Raw genomic sequence first — 15,328 nt, forward strand, 5'->3', positions numbered from 1 at the left:
TCCATCTGTACAGTCTACAGTTGTCTATTATTAGAGCTTCTGCAAAAATTTTAAATCAGTACTCCGACAATTCTACACACAAAGTTAAGCTTAATCATCCTGGTCAGTGCTACTCAGCCTGTCAAAGTGGCAGTATAATATCTGCTGTGGCTCTGGCGGAGCTTTGTTAAGTGTAAGACCATGACCCCAATGATGTCATCAGGGTTATCTCAGACTGGGCTTGAGATTTCAAATTTATACTGTGACACAAAGCCTTTGTTACATACTGCAGCATGGAGTTTGACAGATTTGGGCATTAACGAGGACACATTTAACAAAAGAGAATCTACAGAGTTGCATTATGGGAGATGTGGGACCCAGGATATGGAGAATGATCCATACTAAGGACTCAAAGTCAGGATATCCTATGGCTCAGTTGCATCGACTTTGGAAACTCTTTTTTAAATGTCTTCCAACTTTCTGTAAGAGCAAAACTAAATCTCTGGAGAACTTCTTTAAGTATTTAGTCAAGCATATCCAGACTTTAGGTTCTATTCTTGAAATGCCATATGCCATTTTTGAACCCAACTCAAGCTGGACCCTTAATTAAAAACGATCAGGTCCCCTGACTGGTGCTACAGTTGGAGCAGATTCGTTTGGAATTCACTTAACAACTACCAGGATAGTCTCCCGTCTTGATGTGGTCAGACCTCCATGGTTAACTGTAACAGTTTGCACATTATGCTGGGTCGTTGAGGTATCAGAATGTCCCTCCAACATCTCTTTGAATGTATTCATAACCACCACCACCCATTCATCAAATTAACTGCCTATGGTATAAAAGAAACACAGCTTAATGTCAAATCCTAAAAAAGGCCCTGAGACCTTTTTGACAGCAGATCAACAGTCTGAGATGGATAGTGGGAAACTCTTGACAGCTGACACGATACAGCTTCTTGGCATTGGCTGTTTGTCAGATTTTCACATTAAAATTCAACTTAAATGAAGCACAAAGCTCACACAGAGACATTCAGTATGAAAATACTTGAAACCAATCGGTGAAATGAAGTGAAAAGAAAGAAAACAATATTCTGTATGTAACAGGATCTAAAAAGCATAATCAAGCCAAAGGGGACCACAAAAGCTCCTCAGTCTGCCCTATTACAGTCAAACTACAATAATTTTATAGCGGTGAACACAGTAAGAATCATGCATTGTATTTACCTTGTGGAAGCTCCCATGGAAAACCCGCTTCACTTGCTCCTCATTAAACGTGGCTTTCTGGATCTCTCCTCGGGTGTCCTTGTTGTAGAACGTGATTGTTTTGCTGGAAGCTGAAAAGAGAAGAGCCTTTGATGAATCCCTGACAGTGCGTTACGATGCGGTGGCACGCAAAGCACAGACAGGACTATAGAGAACACATGGCTGTAGAGAGCAGAGAGGGATAAAGGGGGAGGCTAGGAGGGATTAGGTCCATGCTTGTAATTATTTGCATGCATTTACCACGTGTGTAAGTGCACATTTGTAAAAGATACTTATTTAAAAATGAGGGCTTTCTATTAGGGAATAAAAGAGTCAAGCCAAATCCAAAATCAGAGTGTAATTCAGAGCAGTTACTTCAACATGCTTACACTGCCTTATTTACTGCCTGTTGTATCTGGCAAAGATTAATTAGCTTTGGCTGTCTGCAAATTGAGAAAGAAAGCATCTTAAGTTGTTAATAAAGAGTGTACAGCTGTGTATATGTTGGGTCAGGTACAGCAGCTTCCCCCTTCAGCTGAGGGCCGCGGAAGGATAGGAGGCTTACGGTTGACGGTGACCCCGACCTCGGGGTTGTTGTTTTTGTCAGCAATCTGCCAGATATCAAAAGGTTCAGAGCCTGTGTCGGGCAGCAGGCGGAAGAGCAGGATGATGGTGTAGGATGGTGGAAGACCCTCTGGATGGATCTCCCTGTTAGTGTTAAAAACATACATCATGATTAGTCAGAGTTGTGTCCTTATCCCACTAGCAGTCAGAATATCACATTAGAATATCAAAGACCATCAATTCTTGCTACAATGCTCTGGATGTCCCGATCCGATCTCAAACATTGGTATCGGGTCCGATCAAGGCATTTTTTGAGCACTCATTTCATTTTAGCTCAGTGCGTTTTGCCTTCAACTATTGCACACAATGTTTTTTTTGTAGGACATCCCAGAAGTTTACATCACCTGGTTCCCTCAACAAAAAGCCAATGGGATTTCTGATTATTGCTCTGTGGCAAACAAATTATAAATTATAATATAAACAAAAGTTTATACATGATACTTATACATTTTATTCAGCAATATAATTATCAGAAACACACACAACTTTTATGAGTTTTGAAGCAAAGATGTCATTACCAGGAGTAAACAGATAACGTTAAACAATAAGCAAAGTACAAAATGGTCATATGACACAACGAGGCTGTAAAGCCGTGTTTGACATGATGGCGTCCTGTAGTCTCATTTAGCCACTTCAAAATTCACATGTGGACTATTTACTGTCATATTATATATCTTTTACATACATCTTATCAAAAACCCATTCAATAAATCCATGGACTTCAAGACAAGAGACTGAATGTGCAAAAATGCTAGCTCACTTCAGGGCTTGAGGACTTGCTCCTGCAGCATTCTGTAAAACAACATTCAGTCTGTCACACTGTCTGCAGAACCTGATTGCAAGTTTTCCTCCTGGCCTTGCAGAAATTGCTCACATATTGAAAGTATTTTCTGTCCCCTCTCCATTGCTGCAATTCAAAGTGTTTCCACTTACGCACATTATGGCAATGGCTGCACCCACGCACAAAAAGTACGCATCATTATAAACATATTAACAAAGTATGCTGAAGAGGCTTGGATACTCCTGCAATTCTGCAGTTGCCTAACTACTTAAACGAGGCCCAATAAAGCGACAAAGCTCTTGACCCAGGGGTGATTTGTTTGCTCGCAGGTGGGAGGAGAGCCCGGTCCAAGAACTTTTTAATTCTACAAGCAAATTTTGTTTTTCCTGCTCGCACCTCACCTCATTGTCAAAGGGCACTGGGGAAACCCCGATGACTACAGAGGCGTCATTATTAATAATGACTGAGGGTTGGGCAGGATTATAGCGCACAAGAGATAGGGCCAATAGGCTGGGAAAATGTGCATAGTAAGACTCCCTCTGTTTGACACACAGTATTATTTAGCTTGAGTCCTTACTTGGTGGGCTGGTTTATGAAGGCATCCTTGTGCAGCCTGTAGGCAATGTAGCTGTTGAAGGAGCCCGGCTCCATGGACACACCATTCATGCCAGCGAATGTCCGGTCTGTGATGTTGAAAGCCTCAAGCATCCTGAAACCTAGAAAGGATATAAAAAGGAGACGAGTTGAAAGCATGGAAATAACAAAACATTTAAATTACGTAGCATAATAGCTAATGTCTCTGGAGGAATTATTTAATGTGTAAGTTGTATGGTGAAGCTGTATGCTTACCAGGTGTTGTGAACCCATTGATGTAGATCAGAGGGCAAGCTGAAACAGGACAAAAAGTTGTAGAGGGTTGGAAAAAGAGATTAGGGCAAGTGATTCATGTCTGCTTGTACATTTCCTGGCAGCAGATCAGTTGTGCAGCAAAGGGTGAGATTCCTATTACCTCTGCAGGTGCACTAATCACCAACAACAGCAGTAACAAAATCAAGGTCAAAATATTTTCCTCTTGTAATGCAGAAAGACTCAACTATAATGGTATTTTGTGATGTATTAATGTTTGTCTTACTGGAAGTGGCTGTTTCACAGATAAAGGTGATCAGGTTGTCCTGGATCTTGGCAAAAGCGTCATAGTCGTCCACCACGAACACATGTCTCTCACTGGGCTTGCTGCCGATAAGTCTCAACTCCGTCATGTCCACATCGGCCACTCCAACCACAAATACACTGTAGCCTGTGGGGGCAAAATACACACACACAAAACACAAAGACCATTGTTAAGCTTCCAATAACCATCAGCAGTTTTATCACAGTAGGGACAATAAAAAAGTTTATTAAATCAGCCATTAAACTGTGGCTCTGATGGTGGAAATCGAAGTTTGGGAGAAAACGGGAATATGGATAATTCAAAACAGCTCTACAGCTACATACAGTATGGACTGTGTGTACACCAAAGACCAAAACACACAACAATGATTAACAATTCCATACATACCAGCATGCTGCAGTTTTTCTGCACTCTTCTTGACGTCGTCCTGGGAGCGTCCATCTGTGACCACCACCAGCACCTTCGGGACGTTCCTCCTCATGCCACTGTCTGAGGTAAAGACCTTCTCATAGACGTGCTTCAGAGCAACACCTGGATGAAGGAGGAGGATGAGAAGCAAGGAGAGAGGACAGAAAACATCAAATTTAAAGAATTCACAACAATTTACTGTCTGAGATGCCACTGTTATTTTTTTCAGTGGTGTACCTGTCTTGGTGTTGCCTCCTCTGTAGCGCACAGTCTGCAAAGCGGATATCACTATGCCCTTGTCGTGGTAGGTGTTCAACTTGAACTCAGTCTTGGCATCATCACTGTACTGCACAAATGAAACCTGTTGAAAGAGAAGAAAAATGATGAGAAAGTAACAATGACTTTCTTATACAATGCACAGGCATTAGGGTGCTTTTAAGGGTACCGACAGGATTATGTTGGTACTACCAAGTACTGATTCATGTGAGACAAAATTTCGGCACCTAAGAGCAAGGATCAGACTAGAGGCTGAAGCTCTGAAGCCTGAAAGCCAGCCATGGAGCTCCGCAGCTGCTCTTTTAGCTTCCCAGCAAGCAAACACTATCGCTGCAGCGCTGATCTGCTGTGATAGCTTTGTTGTCTGGTCTATTTTCTTTTCTATATTATTTTGGTAACAGCCTAGTATCACTGCTAGACAAGTATACACATACAAACACAAGTGAACAGACAGAGACTGAAGATGAGCTCTATGTGTCATTAGTAAAGACTGGAAAAGCAAAGTTGCTTTTAAGTCTGTTACTTTTATTTTCAAATTACTCTTTTGTAATTCCAGAGAAAGTGGGGTAGTGTAAAAGGTACAGTCGGTACCTGTAACCTGTATTGATTCATATATAAACAGTCCCCTATATTATTACATTGCATGTAGTTAGTTTACCTTGAGAAACGTACAGAGAAATAAACATTGACGATATGAAGGTTTTTTCTGACCTGCATGCCAGAAGGGCTGATGACATCAAAGGCTCCAGTCATGCTTGTGACAAACTGGATGACCTTGTTGAAGCTCTCATCTCCGATACTCCAGGAGCCATCAATGAGGAAGACCAGGTCTGCCTTGGCACCTTTGCACACTGTGGAGCGGGTACAATGATATTAATGATGACCCTAATCTTATCTGAGTCACAAGAATGATTATTTCAAAACACTTAAACAAAAAGCTCTACCATCGAGTGCAGGCGGGACTGTGGCAGGAGGAGGAGGGGTGGGAGGCTCCGTTGGCACCTCTGTCGGTTTGACCACTGCAAGAGAAAACAGAAACACATGCAAAACATTTACACAGTGTGACACGCTTAAAAGAAATGGAGGATCCAATAGTTTCAGTAGATAAAGTCTGTGAGAGTGCCGTCCTTTTATACATTGGCATTAAACTGGCACAAAGGATGTTATCTTACATGTCCTCTCCTTAACGCTGACTCCAGGTCCCTCCAGGTTTGGGGTTTGGACGTAGACAATGGTGTTGTAAAGAGTGTCGGGGGTCAAGCCATCAAAGCAGTGACTACTCTCCGAGCCTCTGACAGTGATTTCCTGAGCTCCTCTCTTGGAGGCTAGAGGAGAGACAACAAAAGAAAGAGGATGAAATGAGAGATATTCAGGTTGCAGTAATCCAACAAATTGAAAGTCTATATCTAAATCAACCTTTATTAAATGACTAAAGCACTTACGATCAATAGGATTGACTTTGAGTCTGTAGGAGGTGGCCGCTCTGTGAGGGGTCCATCGGACGCAGTAGGAGTCATAGCCAACATTGTAGGTGGTCAGGTCTGTCACGTTCAGGTACACTAAAGAGAAGTCATTATTATTAATTAGCACATATTCTTTTACAGCACCACCTATTTTTGCAAGATGGTAGATTGGAGCTGGAAACATCCATAACTTTGAGCAGATAAACCTGTCAACTAATGAATAATAGCATTATTATCTTACATGTGGTGCCTTGTCCAACAAGAGGCCCGCTGAGGCCTGTGTCGTACTGTGCCAGCACCTTCAGGTCATAGGTGGTTCCAGGTTTCAGGTTATGCAGTTGGTGGGAGGTCACGTCTCCAGCAAACACTTCCAAGGACTCATCAGAGCCTGAAAGGAGATATAAACAAAGTGTAAAAGTGTTGAAAAGAAAGTCTCCCTTATTTTATAAATGTAACTTTATGAAATATTAAACTACATATTTTCTCAGTAACTAACAACTATAACAGCATCTCCATACCCTCAGGAGAATAGATAATCTTGTATCCGTTGACCCTGGAGGGGGCAGGATCCCAGGACACCCTGAAGCGGGTGTACCACTCATCAGAAACACGGAGGTTCCTGGGGCCGAGCATACCCACTGAGGGAAACAAGTCGAGACAGCAGAGTCAACACGGGCTTCTTTTCATGGCAATGAGATGACATTCCTGTGTATTCAGTGTTGTCAGCACGGTAATTACTGAATTATAGATTATTGCTCATTATGGCTTTTGAATTAAGGGTGAAATATCTTATGTTTGATCAAAGAGATGATAAATTCCACCACATCAGAGAAATTACTTTTTAAAAAAAATAAGCCGCCTCAAGGAGCGGAGTGGCATTACATTATGTAATAGGGTTTCTTTTGTTTGAAAGGCAAAATTAGTCAGGGCACCGGCCAGCACGGGAAGCATGAGATCTCCCTCACTGGAGCACAGCCAGTTATAATTATCTGGCAAAGGCTCTCAGTGCGTTTGGCCTTCATGGAAAGTCAAAAATTTCACTTATGCTACAATGATTCAGGATCCTAATCAATGGATCAGTCTATTCAGATTTTCTGCTGTGGATTCCTCATTCTGGTGTTCGCTTATGTGTGTGCAGCCCTGCATGACATCCTTAATACGTGTCTGTCAGTATGCTTAGTTTCATGTCCTTAAATGATCTCTGGATCAGTTGGAGCACTCTGATTACACTGATTAAATAATTCGTACCTGTGCGTCCATCTCCTTCAAGCTGTCCTCCGGCGCCGTCAGCATATATGGCAGTGACTTTGATATTATAAGGAGTGTCTGGATCCAGGTTCTGCAGGATCACGTTGTTTCTGTTCCCTGGTACGACAGTCTGTGAGACATATCAGAGAAAGAAAAGGATTAAAATCAAGGGTATGTTAGGAATAAATTTGTGTGAGCAATTACAGTTGGTTTGTCACGTAGGACTATGAGTAGAAAACTGGACAGTTGCCACTCTAAAACGAGAATTTATAACAGTAACTGGAAATAAGTGAAACTATAAACATGCTTACAAATTCCTCAATGGGGTCTCCCGTGGTCTGAGCGTAGGTGATGCGGTACTGCGTGACAGGACCTTCGGCATGTTCCCAGCTCACAGAGAGAGTGCTGGTGGTAGGGTCATAGACACGCATGTTCCTTGGGCCGCTGCGAGGCACTGAGCGAGGAAACATGAAATAAAAAGTGTTTGCATTGTAGATTGCAAACATCCCTGTATCTCAGAGGTGTTTTCTTTTTGTGTACTAACAAATTAGGCTAATTGTTTATCACTAAAATACCTATACTAGATATGTTCTTCTACTCTAAGAAGCATAATACATAGGGTTGTTAGATTGTTTTTCCTAGTCTCTTTAATCACACTGGCCCAGGTTCTTACATGTCTTTCCAGCATCACTAATGGTGGGTCCTTCACCATCACTGTACAAGGCCACCACTCCGACATTATAATCAGTGTCAGGGAGCAGCTGCTGCAGCAGGGCCTCGTTGGTGTTCCCTGGTACCACAATCTGCATAGAGACACGGTTCATGTCAGGTATAGACAGTTTTGACAAGTTTCAGTGCAAAATGTGTGGACTAAACAGACTAGTGAAATCAGAAAAAGATCATATCAAATATTTATTTCCTAAAAAATAAAAAAAAAAATGAGTGATTGTGTATGGGTGCACAGATGGAACGTAATTTCCGTTGCCAGAACACTTTCTCCTCTCTCCTGACAGCTGCCTGTGTCGTACACGCGCTTTAACACCACCCATTTGCCAAGCTGCCTTTTGCTGTCAGCACTAAGTCAAAGGAAGAGCCAAATAATCCTTTGATGTTTGACAGCTGACATCGCCTTTTAGCCCAGTCTGACAGCGAGGACAGCTGATTACATAGGAATCACCTCCTCCTCACGCTCTCTCTGTCTGTGGGTTAGGTAGTTTGACACAAGGTCACACTGTGTGAGCATTACACCAGCAAATGGGTTTGCTGAATCTGTTTACTATTGTTTCATAGCACATGTAAATGCAACAAGGATGTGTTGTTATCTACAGACAGCTCCCATCGGCCCTTGCCAACATCATACTGAGGTGCTTGAGATTCTCAATATAAAAAATAACATCACAGGCAACATCGGTGACGCTGATAATTCATGCTACAAATCTGGTGTTAAATATGATGGCGGCAGCTGGTAAAAGCCACATCGCCGCACATCGTTGGCTCTGTTGATGGAAAAAGGGCCGAGCCTGTCATAAATGTGCACCTCTCTATCAATAAAGTTGAATACGTATGGCTCACTCTTCAAAGACGTTATTATTAGAGGCCCAGTGAAGAAGCTGTTCTTAATGGCGCAATCTTTCCAGCAGATGCTCTTGAGAGCTAATGGTGCCATGTCAAAGTAACACTTCAGAAGTTCCTTGTGGATTTTTTAAGTAACCCAGAAATCCAGTAGATGTGGGCACACCGGTGCCAGATGCCACCTATCCTGTCAAGAGCGGGATTTTAATGTGATTTAATGAACACAGTCTAGGTTAAAATCTTTATCGGTGTGTAAAAAAAGAGGAATTCAGCTGGCAGTAAGTACACACATGCATTCACACATGGACCATTTGGTCAACAGACTAATGTTTATTAAAAGTTAAAGAAGAGGCTGTTCATTTCTGATCACATGTGGTATACAGTGAATGCTTGTCAACATTTTAATTGGTTGCTGCTTCAGAGACATGCTCCTCCTTTCTAATAAACCCTCAGTGTTTGTGTGTGTATAATGGGTGATTTAAGGGCATTAGCAATAATATGGTTACTGATGGGCTGTGATGAGACAATAAAAAAGTAGTGCCATTGTGTGCCAGTGTGAAGATCTTTTTATGCATATGTTCTATATATACTATACTATACATCCTCCCACACAGTGGATGGAAACTCACCGACTCAGAGGGCCTGGCGCCAGTCAGAGGAGCATAGACCACCCGGTACTGCTGGACTGGGCCTGTGGCATGTTCCCAGCGAACATTCAGGGTGTTGGTCGAGGGGTTGAAAACCCTGATGTTTCTGACAGGGCTACGCTCCACTGCAGAGCCAGGAATGATGGGTGGCAAGGCCGTGGTTCGAGATGAGGAAGTGTGAGGTTAGTGGGAGGATCAGGGTTAAGGTAAAGCAAAAATGGGGTACAAAGTGGAAAGAAGTTTGATGAGAGGAAGGTTAGACAAAGAGGAAAAAGTGGTTGACGGGGTGGAGTCATAGGCCAGTATGTCAAGTGGTTTGTAAAGATTGGGAGGATAGATGAGAGACGGGATGAGATAAGGCAAGAGGAGACAAAAAAAGATTGATCAGCTTGGGTAACTGAGAGGTCAGTAAAACATTAACTACATGAGAAAAACATACAAAATATTGCAACCCAAAAGTGATTGTGTGTTCCTATTTGTATTTGTGTTTGGCTGCTGTTAACTTTTCTGTTATGTAGTTACATTGGGGTTATTTACAAGTGTTTAAATAACACCTTTAAGTCTAACTAGTGTCATTCTTTCTTTGTCTCATTTAACATGGTCTAGACTAGTTTTGTGGACAGCCAGAAGAGCCCAATGACTACATGAGAACATTTCAGTGAAATGGGAACAATTCTGGCCGGCAACCAACAGAGACAAGTTTAAGACATTATTTAACAATACTGCTATCAACGGGACGCTTCCTGTCAGGGCCCTAAAGGTTAATGAAAAGAATGTACAAGGCAAATGTGCAGCCCAGTGTGAAGCTTGCCTTCTAACAAACCAAAGCAGATGTTTAGAGGCTTTGTGCTGCTTCCCATTATAACCCCATAAATGCAGAGGAAAAGCGCAGTGGGCACAACACAGTGAGCGAGCTTCCGTACTTTAAAGTTTCATAAACCAAACCCTTGAAAGCTGCTTTGAATTTGAAGGCACAATTAACAGCCAGCAGCTTGCAGAGTTAGCTCAAACAGTGAGAGCAGATGCAAATGACAGAAAATTCTTTGCAAATTATTTTGATGAATTTTTAATTTTTGTTTTTATAATTTGGAGTTTTGGGGGGTGTTTTCAATTTTGTTCATAGCTTTGAGTTTTCTTTTAATTTTTTTTGTCTTTTAGGTATTTTTGGGGTGGTTTTTTTTCCTTTTTTTGTTTTTTTTTTAGTTTTGGGTGTCTATCTGTTTTGTTTTATTTATTTATTTTAAATAATTTTAATAATTATGATTATTTGTTTTTTTTTCCTTTTTTAAATAATTTTGAAGGTTTTTTGTGGTTGTGTTCTTTTTTTTTTTTTGCCTTTTTTAGATTTTTCTGCATTAGTATCATATTCAAAGTACCATATTCAAAGCAGGACTTTGACTTAGAGTATTTTTACAGTGTGGTATTAGATCTTTAAATCTGAATGTCTTTCACTACTGTGGAGATGATACTATAATCTTCAGACACAAAAGAGTCACAAGGTTAGCTGTAAAAAATAATAAATTTTGTAACACTATGATCTCATGTACTGTACATACTGTATCAGAGTTTGGTTAACATGTCGAGGAAAAAAAGCCACAGAACATGAAGGACTATTGCTCCAGGAGGGAAAATGGGGGTAACAGTAGCAGGCATGGAGCATGACCTTAGCCAAGTGAGTTGAGAGCCATAAAACTTATAATGCTCTCTATTCATTTCTACCTCCCCTTCTGTTTCTTTTTCCCAAAGGAGCGCCAATTTCTCCCCTCCCCCATTCCCAAGCCCCACCATTATCCTGACCACTACCCCTCATTCCAACCTATAAATGGACAATATTACCGTAAAGAGAGAGGAGACACCATTATAATGTTGCCAAGTCAGAGGAATTCCTTCCTACGCAATCAGCCCGCAAAATGCTGACTCATTCCCAGCAGAGATTGGTGGTTTGAAGTTGTGGGAAAACTGGAAAAGTCTGAGTTTTTCAAAGAAGTTTGAACTAATCTGACAAAGTTTAATACTGTCATTTTATGTTAGGGCTTATGTAGCATTTTATAAGTGAGGTGTGAATTAAGTGCATGTTAATTCACCTCCTAAATAACCAATGGTATTTGATCGGTTTGGCTTGGCTTAGAGCTTTTAGAAGGATTTGGCTGATCTGAAACAATATATGGCTGCTTCATTGAAGGTTTTCTGACAATATGTAACAGCCAGCCAGCAACTGAGGCCAGTGAGTTCATTCTGGATGGACATGAATGAATTCCTGAAATCCCACTGCCGTCATGCAATATGTCATTCTCAGAGGTCCTCTAGTCAGTCTGTCTGGTCTATTCTAGACCCTGAAAGCTGTTTTCCAAGGATGTCATGACTGCTTTTAAGTGTTCATGCATGGAGCACCATTTGTGACTGATACCAATGATTATATGCATGCAGTGCTTACAGGTTTTGCCATTCTCAGACATCCTTTGTCCCTCTCCAATGGAGTAGACGGGAACCACAGTTACAGTGTAGACGGTATCAGACTGCAGGTTCTTCAGCACAGTGTTGTAGGTGCTGCCTGACACCTGGGCCTGGATAGAACAAGACATACTTCAGGTTGTGCTCTGGGCACTATAGAAGAGCACATTTCAATGTGGTCTAAGCCTCTAGAACTGTTTTCCAGCTCACCATCTCTTCAACTCCTCCAGCGGCAGGAACATAGAAGATCCTGTACTGACGCACATTGCCCTCAGCAGCCTCCCACTGGACATTCAGGGTGCTGGTAGTGGGGTCAGTGACACGCAGGTTCCTAACACCGCCCAAAGGTCCTGAGGTGAGATAGAAGTAAAATACGGTTTAAGTGTCATACCCCTGGTGAGTCTGTATTTCTTCAACAGTATACATTTATCATTAGGTTTTCACTGTTATCACTTGTCATTTTTGAGTACCCTAAGAGCAGCACAACTTACTGGTCTTTCCAAGGCCGTTCAGCTCCTCGCCAACTCCTTTGGCGTAGACCCCCACCACAGTAATAGAGTATTCGGTGTCAGGGGTCAACTTGGGAAGCAGGACGGTAGTTTTCTTTCCTCCAACTTGGGTCTAGTTGGGGAAGAATAAATGTCATCTTAATTGGATTTTATATTGTGAAAAAATACATAAACATTAACATGACTCTTTCAGAAACATCTCCAAATCAAAACTATGTTATTTTCCTTTTACCTGTAGTGCTGTTTATTAATTGTTTTGGTGTGAGTTGCTGAGTGTTGGCAATATAGGTTGCAGAGATTTCTGCCTTTTCTCAGATATAATGCAACTAGATTGTTCTTGGCTTGTGGTGCTCAAAGCACCCACAAATACATTTGGAAAACTCAACAGCAATGTCTCTTTTCAAAAATCATGACCTGGTTACTCAAGATAATCCTCAGACCTTGATGTGAGCAGTTTTTAGTAGGAACTATTGTCTTTTTGCTGCTCTACATCAGCCAACTGCATCACCGCACAGAAGGAAGCTTGTGTCTATTGCTAGCTCACCTGGGACCTATGTGCTCAGTTCAGGAGAATGCCAGGTATCTTGCACTGTCACAAGCACGAGCCTCTCATCCATAAGTAAATGCATGCTTCCCTCTACACAGTCATATAGTCTGCATGTGTCATTTGGTAAAAGAATAATAAATCCCAACAATCTGCAACTCACAACAAAATAATTTAGATTGATGAATAGAACTACAGGTAAGAGCAAACATGTATTTTTGATTTTTGGGTGAACTGTCCCTTTAAATGTTAGTGAATTCTTGGTGATGATGTTGAATGTGAACATGGTAAATTTAGCTACTCTAATACTTTACTAGTTCAGTCATTTACAGTTAAAGCCAATTAAGTTATTCATCCTCAGAATTTACATTTTTTAAAAAAGTCTAGCTATAGCTTTAAATAAACCATTATCATCCCCAGTGCACACAGAGGGAAAAGATATTTGATGTGTTTATCTGTTGGAATAACGAGTTTAACAACTCTCCATGGGTGCCTTAAATTGATTTCAATAACCAAGTGGAAAGAATTGTACCTGAAAACTGCTGGACTGTCAACATTTTAGAGGAGGAATGTTTTTTAATGTGTTTTTGGCCAAGATTAATACACAGCAGACTGGCCAAGGTAAATCTGTGCACTGATGGCTGAAACAGTCGGATGTCTTGTCATAACGGTCATGACAGGTGATGAATTTACTACATAACTTGTGGCTGTGTGTTTGCATGCAGATTTGTGTGTAATAGTGCTTTTTCTCTAATCACTGTACAGCTATGTGTTTCAACCAACTGGCTGAAACTTTTATCAGCAACAAAAAAGAAAGCCAAAGGAAGGGAGTATTATAAATTGGCACTGCGATAGTTTTCTTGTACACAATTGCAAAATGTGTGTCAGACATTTCCGAAAACAGACTTGTTGTCCCACACGAAACAATGCAAAACCCCCTTTTAGCTGTACTTGTTGAAATTCTAACAGTGAACCAAGACGACTTGGCTGACGTTAGCTTGCTAGCTTCCAGTTTTCCATCAACCTTTCAGTGTGATATCACCCAGGCAACTAAATTTCATCAAGTACAAAAGAGGAAAACATTCCACTTTGTGTTAAAAGGGAAACTAATAGTCAACCAGTGACATACAGGATGTAACACCAGCAGAGCCCAAACTGACTTTTGCACTGAACTTCTATTTACAAGGTCATGTTGGATGCAATGTGGAACTTAATTAAATAAGTGCAATAACAGTGAACCAAAAGTCAAAGGCAGGCACAGCAACTTTGTGCATTACTTAAAACACATTATATGACATCTGTGGCACAGTATTTGGTTATTACACAAACATACACTGACCTGACTGGGCAAGTACATTCCAGTTTTCATGTACACAAACACACACACATACACAAAACGTACAAATGGCCAATAGCACACACTGCATGTGAACCATCAAAGTTTAATCTCTGAAGTATCTGTACTCTGTCTCCCCACAGAGTTGTTAAATTATCAGCTGAATCTGCTGTGAACTTTTCATGACATCAAATTTTGATCTTTAGCAACTCCCCACAACCCATAAATGCCAAGTACTGAGGATGAAATATTTTTCACCAAAGTTGTTTGGAACATCTACCATTGATTTAAGGGGGGTTGTTTTGCATCTTATCTGTGTGCCTATCAGTCTGTGTTCTTGTGTATGGGTGTCTGCATCAGCACCGTTTTGCTTTTGAAGTGGAACATCACCTAAATTAGGAATTCCAGTATGTTATTTTCATAGCCTAATGAAGTTTAATCAGTTCTTATGAACACGTATTTAATACCATTAATGATAGCTAAATTCCACTTAGTGGAGGCTCAGGTGTTTTGCATGCTGGCTTAATAGCTTACTGGAACATTTAATGAAACTGAGCTATCATTAATGTATCACCTGTGCTTTTCCCACTATCACAAAGTAAAAATATCTGAACTACTTGGCTCTGACCGCTGGTCTGACAGATTCTTTTTCGTGAGGCAGATTAAAGTACAAAAAACAAGATCCAAGAAGTCTTAAATTAGTGCAGACAACCATGAAAAAAACCCAATGCATTCCGGTCATGTCATTTCTGTAACCGCTTGTCCTCGTAAGGGTCGCGGGGGGCTGGAGCCAATCCCAGCTGTCATAGGGCGGAAGGCGGGGTACACCCTGGACAGTTCGCCAGACCATCGCAGGGCCAACACATATAGACGAACAACCACACACACTCACAGTCACACCTAAGGACAATTTAGAGTCACCAATTAACCTGAGCTGCATGCCTTTGGACTGTGGGAGGAAGCCGGAGACCCCGGAGAGAACCCACGCAGACACGGGGAGAACATGCAAACTCCACACAGAAGGGCCCCCGCCTGGACCGAACCCCGTTCCAACCGGGATTCGAACCAGGGACCCTC

General features: G+C 41.4%; 1 protein-coding gene across 3 annotated transcripts in view; it reads right to left on the minus strand.

Moving 5' to 3' along the window:
• Positions 1 to 15,328, minus strand: part of col12a1a (collagen, type XII, alpha 1a) — a 61,885-nt gene that overhangs the window by 14,836 nt on the left and 31,721 nt on the right. For all 3 annotated transcript variants that reach the window (XM_088087084.1, XM_042501168.2, XM_088087085.1), the window contains 20 exons: positions 12,354 to 12,483; positions 12,073 to 12,212; positions 11,846 to 11,975; positions 9,394 to 9,536; positions 7,866 to 7,995; positions 7,504 to 7,646; positions 7,193 to 7,322; positions 6,463 to 6,582; positions 6,186 to 6,332; positions 5,924 to 6,040; positions 5,654 to 5,806; positions 5,426 to 5,500; positions 5,193 to 5,332; positions 4,443 to 4,566; positions 4,185 to 4,328; positions 3,759 to 3,923; positions 3,476 to 3,514; positions 3,204 to 3,342; positions 1,787 to 1,929; positions 1,204 to 1,313 (listed from right to left, as the gene is read on the minus strand). In XM_088087084.1, coding sequence (XP_087943210.1) covers positions 1,204 to 1,313; positions 1,787 to 1,929; positions 3,204 to 3,342; positions 3,476 to 3,514; positions 3,759 to 3,923; positions 4,185 to 4,328; positions 4,443 to 4,566; positions 5,193 to 5,332; positions 5,426 to 5,500; positions 5,654 to 5,806; positions 5,924 to 6,040; positions 6,186 to 6,332; positions 6,463 to 6,582; positions 7,193 to 7,322; positions 7,504 to 7,646; positions 7,866 to 7,995; positions 9,394 to 9,536; positions 11,846 to 11,975; positions 12,073 to 12,212; positions 12,354 to 12,483 — 2,562 coding nt within the window. The remainder of the gene's footprint in view (positions 1 to 1,203; positions 1,314 to 1,786; positions 1,930 to 3,203; positions 3,343 to 3,475; positions 3,515 to 3,758; positions 3,924 to 4,184; positions 4,329 to 4,442; positions 4,567 to 5,192; positions 5,333 to 5,425; positions 5,501 to 5,653; positions 5,807 to 5,923; positions 6,041 to 6,185; positions 6,333 to 6,462; positions 6,583 to 7,192; positions 7,323 to 7,503; positions 7,647 to 7,865; positions 7,996 to 9,393; positions 9,537 to 11,845; positions 11,976 to 12,072; positions 12,213 to 12,353; positions 12,484 to 15,328) is intronic.

Source organism: Plectropomus leopardus, chromosome 14 (genome assembly GCF_026936395.1).
Source record: "Plectropomus leopardus strain MGB_pleo_1.0 chromosome 14, ASM2693639v1, whole genome shotgun sequence".
In the NCBI taxonomy this organism is placed as follows: domain Eukaryota; kingdom Metazoa; phylum Chordata; class Actinopteri; order Perciformes; family Serranidae; genus Plectropomus; species Plectropomus leopardus.